Source organism: Engraulis encrasicolus, chromosome 24 (genome assembly GCF_034702125.1).
Source record: "Engraulis encrasicolus isolate BLACKSEA-1 chromosome 24, IST_EnEncr_1.0, whole genome shotgun sequence".
NCBI lineage: Eukaryota > Metazoa > Chordata > Actinopteri > Clupeiformes > Engraulidae > Engraulis > Engraulis encrasicolus.
The window spans coordinates 24,118,765-24,126,050 of record NC_085880.1 but is presented as its reverse complement, the minus strand read 5'-3'; the positions used below and the strand labels follow the sequence as shown (position 1 = coordinate 24,126,050).

At 44.0% G+C, this 7,286-nt stretch overlaps 1 protein-coding gene and 1 non-coding gene across 2 annotated transcripts in view; one reads left to right on the top strand and one right to left on the bottom strand.

Moving 5' to 3' along the window:
- Window positions 1–2,821: 2,821 nt before the first annotated feature.
- Window positions 2,822–2,915, bottom strand: trnai-uau (transfer RNA isoleucine (anticodon UAU)). The gene is made up of 2 exons: window positions 2,878–2,915; window positions 2,822–2,857 (listed from the first exon to the last, which is right to left on the bottom strand). It is a non-coding gene; the product is annotated as a tRNA-Ile (tRNA).
- A 1,415-nt stretch (window positions 2,916–4,330) lies between these two features.
- The window catches only part of haao (3-hydroxyanthranilate 3,4-dioxygenase), an 8,927-nt gene continuing 5,971 nt past the window's right edge, over window positions 4,331–7,286 (top strand). The window contains exons 1-5 of the mRNA XM_063190844.1: window positions 4,331–4,540; window positions 4,857–4,935; window positions 5,830–5,913; window positions 6,058–6,164; window positions 6,790–6,879. Coding sequence (XP_063046914.1) covers window positions 4,338–4,540; window positions 4,857–4,935; window positions 5,830–5,913; window positions 6,058–6,164; window positions 6,790–6,879 — 563 coding nt within the window. The 5' untranslated portion in view covers window positions 4,331–4,337. The remainder of the gene's footprint in view (window positions 4,541–4,856; window positions 4,936–5,829; window positions 5,914–6,057; window positions 6,165–6,789; window positions 6,880–7,286) is intronic.

Genomic DNA, 7,286 nt, shown 5'->3' with positions numbered 1-7,286 from the left:
ATGTGGAACATGGGTCTACCCCCCAAACGCATCCGATGGGGGAGTGTGTGTGTGTGTGTGTGTGTGTGTGTGTGTGTGTGTGTGTGTGTGTGTGTGTGTGTGTGTGTGTGTGTGTGTGTGTGTGTGTGTGTGTGTGTGTGTGTGTGTGTGTGTATGTGGGGGGGAGGGGTTACTAAGAGTTGTAATGGCATTGGAGCAATGAGGAGACGTCGATCTGTCATTAGACTGGACAGGGTGGTTGTGTGTGTGTGTGTGTGCGTGCGTGTGTGTGTGTGTGCGCGCGTGCGTGCGTGCGTGCGTGCGTGCATGCGTACGTGCGTGCGTGTGTGTGCGTGCGCCTGTGTGTGTTGGGGGTTGCGCTGAGGTCACCATTTTGGCACAAATTTATAAAGGCCCAGTGGCCTGCTCAGGGATTATTGAGAAAACTAAGGGAAGAAATGGTCCATGTGTGTGTGTGTGTGTGTGTGTGTGTGTGTGTGTGTGTGTGTGTGTGTGTGTGTGTGTGTGTGTGTGTGTGTGTGTGTGTGTGTGTGTGTGTGTGTGGGTCGGTGGGTTGGGAGCACTGATACACTGTATTATGGTGTGTGTGTGTGTCTGTGACTGTGTGTGTGTGTGCGCGCGCGCGCGCGCGCGCGCGTGTGTGTGTGTGTGTGTGTGTGTGTGTGTGTGTGTGTGTGTGTGTGTGTGTGTGTGTGTGTGTGTGTGTGTGTGTGTGTGTGTGTGTGTGTGTGTGTGTGTGTGTGTGTGTCTTTGTGCGTGTCTTTGTGCTTGTGTGTGTGTCTGTGTGGGTGGGTGGGTTAGTGGGTTGGGGGCACTGACACACTCTGTTCCTTAACCACACGCCTGACAGGCCTGCAGGAATTTATCCCAACGCTCTAAAATAGAATTACCCTCCTCGGAACACATGGAAAAATATCTGCGCTCAAAGCCATCAACGACAGAGCCTTTGCACATGTGAACGTGTAAACAATCTACAGTCCTGTCTATGCCAGCCGTTGCTCTTAGGGGCCAGTCAATCTTGTAAGGGGATGGATGGTCTAAATGTGTCAAGGCACCTACCAAGGAGATCTTGGTCAGTAGACCACACTACAAGGTCCATAAACAATAGCTCCTCCATATACAAATTTAGCCACTTTGAGCTCATCTGAAACACTGCCCCCATTGTTAGTGTACATGAGTGCAAAAGCTGGACTCGTGTTTGTTCACCAACACATGGTTTTGCTGTAAGCCGCAGTCCAATTTGCTCGCAGAGTCTTTGGATGTCTTGTTGTCTTGTCATGGTTCTGTTCTGGCGTGTGTTGTATACATAGCGTTCTAAACATGACAAAGTGTTTTGCAGCTTAACAAGCGGTTGGGGCAATCTTTTGCCCGAGGATTTGGGATGAAAGCAGAGAGTTTGCGTGCCTGCGTGTGTACGTGTGTACGTGTGTACGTGTGTCCGTGTGCGTGTGTGAAAGAGGCAGAGAGGGAGAGAGAGAGAGGTAGAGAACAGAGAGATATTTGAGCCTGTTTAATACTGTGAGGGAAGAGTTGGTGGAGTGTATGAGGAGTGAGATCGCTCCTCTGGCGAACTATTTTTTGGCTGTTCCTATTTCCTCCCTCCCCTCTGGCACTGAGAGACAGTACTAAGGGTGATGGCAACCAACTGGTGTGTGTGTGTGTGTGTGTGTGTGTGTGTGTGTGTGTGTGTGTGTGTGTGTGTGTGTGTGTGTGTGTGTGTGTGTGTGTGTGTGTGTGTGTGTGTGTGTGTGTGTGTAGTGTGTGTGTGTGTGTGTTGGGGGGGGGGGATCTGAATGAGAATGATTAATGATTGCCTAGTTGATTTTGTGTGTGTGTGTGTGTGTGTGTGTGTGTGTGTGTGTGTGTGTGTGTGTGTGTGTGTGTGTGTGTGTGTGTGTGTGTGTGTGTGTGTGTGTGTGTGCGTGCGTGTGTGTGTGTTGTTGTTGTTGTTGTTGTTGTTGTTGTTGTTGTTGAAATTAACTAGTGCATTGAGAAGTGCCATGTCTGCTAAACGCCAGATTAATGGAAAAGTACATATCCTATAACTATACAGGTATGTATAACTTCATATAGCCTACTATGAACCACTTCATATGAACTGAGCCTATAGCGAAATTGTGATTGAACTGTTGCTTGGGAATGGTCAATCGATGTACCAAAAACTGACCTCATACAAAAATCATGCAAAACATACAACAACAACAAAATAATTCAGATGCAAGCCCAAAAGCAATGAAAAGACAGAGAAGCACATTCAGTCGCTCTGATTAAATGTCAATATAGTTTCAAAAAAAAAAAAAAAAAACTGACAGTCAACAGCACATCTGCTCATTCAAAAAATGCTTTCCACAAAATGATTCATGGACAATACTGCCATCGAAAGGTAAAAAAGAAAACCCACACAAAAAAAGTTGACCGGTTGGATGCAGTAATATGGGGATATGCTGACACCTGCAGGTAACAAAGCATAATTACGCCATTGTCTGAAGACCTTGCGTTTGCTGAACGCCACTAGACAAATTAAATACAAATAAATAAACGCATTATGGTCACTTTGAAATTACAAAAAATGAAAAGGATTCCGATTTCAGGTAGGCAAAAGAAATTTGGAAATAAACTAGGACTTTCAATCATTGATGAAGTTTCCGACTTCCTGTTTGCCCCTGTAGTCCCTTTCTGTCTTTGTGCATCAAAGACTGCTTCCAATTTATTTGTATTTTGTCAAGATGGTTTACCACGACGACGAATAACACCACTGTTGCATGTTACCAGCGACGAATAACACCACTATTACATGTTGTCGATTCTTATCAAAAGATTCTGCTCCAGGTGAGGCTCGAACTCACAACCTCGGCATTGCTCTGCATTGTACTGCTGTATAAGTACCGCGCGCTAACCGATTGCGCCACTGGAGCTCCGTCCATGTTGGCCAGAGGCACGGAATATAATCACTACGGCAGAATAACAGCTGATTCGTTCATTTCATTGAATTTCGTGATATGTTCACTATTAAGCGCTATGACTTCTGTGCTTTATGTGAAGCAGTATAACACATTTTCTCAAACATCCGTTTTCTGCAGCAATAGTTTTTTTGTTTTTTTTTGCGTTATCTGGTCGATGTGTGGAGGACTACTTTAAGCTAATAAGCTAACGTTAGGCTAAAAACATTGTCCTCAACGGTAGGGGATTCCTTATCTCTCCGCGAGACAACGATTGTAAAACATTCCTGTGAGTTATCAGTTGCAGTAGGTTATAAATGTGCCCGATATGAGCAGTATCTAGGTTAATGTGACAGTGTTCGCGTTGTTCTTAGCGTAATTTACTTGCTGCCCACTCCACCATTGATGGTGTGTGTTCTTTGCTGTTTTTGCATGGGTGCTTAGCGTCATCGAGGCACTGAAGCATTGGCAATCAGGTTGGTCATGTTTAGTTAGGGATGTAGTCGAGACCGCTTAGTCCGAGACCAAGACATTACCTAGACCGGAGGGTATCCCCAGACCAAGACAGGGCGAAACAAAGTCAATAATAGCCCTAGAGCCATAGAGTGCTTGTGAACTGTGAATTGTTTTTTTTTTAAGCAAGCCTACACACAGTAGAGTAGGCCTAGTGATAGGCTGCAGCTATGCTGGTGGGCTAATGCATCATATTAAAGACACAACATGCCTGCAGTAGGGCCACCCATGTATGAGGTCAGGTGGTAGGTCACCCCAGAAAGTAGCCCACAAGGATGAACAAGCCTGTAGCATAGGCCCAGACAGACCTTCTTCTGATTGATTGATTGATTGATTGATCACTCTTTGAACTTAGTTGGGTGTGATCAAGTCCTAAAACTGGCTACTAACATCTCTACCTTGTCCATCCATTAAAAATATGCACCATGTCCGTGTCTTTAATCACAGGCAGTGTCTCTGTGAAGCTGTGTGGGGAATGTATCACCCCTGGATGGAAGTGGTTTCAGACAGAGACCCCCCCCCCCACACACACAGTGTTATAGTTACAAAAAAGGCTACAAAACTATTTGGCAAGCACAATCAATAATGATTTTTAAAAAATGACCAGAAATAGGCCTACATCGAAACACATTCTAGTGAAAAAAAAAAAAAACAGTTGGGCTAGCAAGAAAAGCAAGCAAGAAAGAAGACTTGAATCCACCTCAGCCTTGTTGCCTGATCTGATCATAATGGGCCAGCTGAATTTTAACCTGCGCCCATGTACTGAAACTCAACTGGGGTCCAGAGAGCACATCTGTAAAGGTAAGCCACAATCAACCTTTGCCCGCACCGCCTCCTACCACTATTTAATCACCTCTCCGCCTATCATGGCCATGCAGTATCACCATGACAGGATATTTTCAGTCTGTTCTCTGTTTCAAGCGAAGGAGGGCGACTGCTCAGCCGGGCGTACTGAATCTCACACTTTTCTGTTACCTTCTTCTTGCAACATTTGTAGACATGGCTGGCGAACCCCTCTTTGTCGAGGTAAACAACTGGATATTGGAGAATGAAAAGGCTTTCCTCCCACCAGTGTGCAACAAACTTATGTAAGTGACCGGCCACATATCCATTAATGAATGTCTGAAATATGAGACTAGATTTTTTGGGCTTCATTCATTCATTTGAAACTCGCCTAGGATATACAATGATCCGCCAAAGAAAGTGATCTTTGGATAAAAATACAAATGCTTTGCATTGCAATGTGATAAGCTCAGCAGTCTAGACAAGTCACACAACATAACAAGGTTGGCTAATATTTGGCAGTTGTCTAGGCCCAAAGCTTGCCATCCTATGTAAGACAGCCTTATTTGTATATGACCTATTTCTAGCAGCTGATTGTTTTACATACTGTATGTCTTTCAGGCATTTCCGCCAGCTGAATATCATGTTTGTGGGTGGCCCCAACACTAGGAAAGACTATCATATCGAAGAAGGGGAAGAGGTGAGGTCACATACACATCAGGCCTAAATCAGTAACATTTAGTGTGTATACTGTATATAAGTATACATTGGTGTGATTACAGGCTCTATTATCATGATTATGATTGTGCTTATAATTGCTATTATTGTGGTTATTGTTGTTGTTTCTGTTGTTTTTTGTTGTTGCTGCACGTAAGGACAAAACAAGTGATGTAAATACTAATAAGGGCAAATACTTCAGTTTCACCACTAGGAGTCACTGTATGCCTGTTGTCTTGTGTGCTTTGGGCCGGTCTTGAGTTGTACAAAGTTGGTTGTTGTGACACCCAGATCCCATAATAACCAGGGGCAGACAAACTGGATTGAAAAAGCAGAAATCCTGGCTGATGTTCCCTTTCCCTGTACTGCTAATACAAGTGATTTGACTAATTACTTCATATGCCTGGCTGAAGGGGTGTGGTAGTTAGGATCAACTGTTTCGTTGACTTGGCTGGAGCAAATGTGTGGCATGGGTTTTACTTTCCGAACCCGGGAATTCCGCCCCTGATAATAAGTAGCCCAAAGAAATACCAAAACCAAGACATGAAGTAGATGTGATATTCAGACCCTCGTATATTTAAGCTCAGTTTTGTGAGTTTACTCAAGGAGCAAGGCGGAACCCATTCATGTGGAGAGAGTCAGGTTAGTGCAGACTGGCCCATCTGAATAAATTAGAATATATTGTGTTAAGTTTGAGCTGTAAACTATCTTATCAGCAAATTAAATAAGTCCCCAGAACTATTTACTTTGTTTCATGATTTAATAGAATCCATCGTCGCACACGTTTCCTGCTTCATTAGATTAATGAAATCGGTCAACTTTTCCATAGAATTTTAATTGACATGTTCCAGTATTCAGTCATGTTGTCTGTGCTCAGCTCTTCTATCAGGTTCGAGGGGACATGTGCCTGAAAATAGTGGAGAATGGAAAGCATAAGGACGTTCACATTCGTGAGGGAGAGGTGAGAAGAAATTATCTTTAATTCTAGTCTAGATATCGATTTCATGATGTAAAATGACAGTACATCTATACAAAGACAGCTGTGATGGTTGTTCAAATATCCAGACTATTGAATGTGGTTGTGTGCGTGTATCTATGTGTGTAGATGTTTCTGCTGCCTGCTCGCATACCTCACTCCCCTCAGCGGCAGGCCAACACGGTGGGTTTGGTGGTGGAGCGTAGGAGGCTGCTGACCGAGACAGACGCCCTGAGGTAACGACCAGCATAAAAGATGTTCATGCATGGTAACATCAAATCTAGACATATTCATGTATAACTTGCCTGAGCTAGTTTTCAACATAGCCATATTCGTGGAAAAGCTACCTGAGGTAACGACTTACATAGCCACTTTCATGCATAAGCTACCTCTGGTATCATCCAACAGCATCATATTCATGCAGAAGCTAGTTAACATCCACCGTAGCCATATTCATGCAAAAGCTATCTACACATACCTGAGGTAGCCTACTGCAGCACCCAACATAGCCTTATTCATGCATAATCTACCTGCCCTCTATTCACACTGGTATCTGTTTATTTCTAATAATATAGTATACTGTATTACCTTTTAAGAGGGGAGTACAGTAGAGTTATTTTAGTGATCCCAAGGGGACATTTTGGTACAATGTTCTGATCTATGGGGTACAATATTATACGTCCAGGGAGCCAACTTCCAAGTAAAAAGGTACCATAAAGCTCCTTTATGCGAGAGTGCTGTACCTTACAAGGTACATAATTGTTCTGCAAAAAGGTACTACCAGTGCATACTTCCATCTCTCTATGTGCATGCAGGGTCGAAAGCGTTTTTGTAACAGCTCTGTGTTGTGCTTGGTTGTAGGTACTATGTGGAGCATAGTACTGACGTCCTGTGGGAGCGCTGGTTCTACTGCCAGAACCTGGGAACCCAGCTTGTACCCATCATCAAAGAGTAAGGGAACAGATGTAACATATTTGTATCATCCCGGCACGTCGCTTTTCAACTCATTGACCAGACGGCAATATTTGACGGGTTTGACAGGTCAAGTCCAAGCAACCGCGTCCGTATGAGAGGCAACAGGTATGCCTTTGGCGTGAAATTTTGCCGCCCGGTCAAATGGGGTAGAAAAATTACTCCAACAGTATGAGACTGCATTGACAGAAACAACTACTACTAGGAACCTCTGGGAATTGGGCCTGGGAAATGTTTGCTGTGTGTATTAACTTACATGTGCAACCATATGCGAACAAGTGCACATATAACTTCTTCAAAACGATCAGAGTACTATGCATGATGATGGAGAGATATCATCAAGGGGGCAGATAACATCGCCTTTAGCGATTGTGTCAATATAGCAC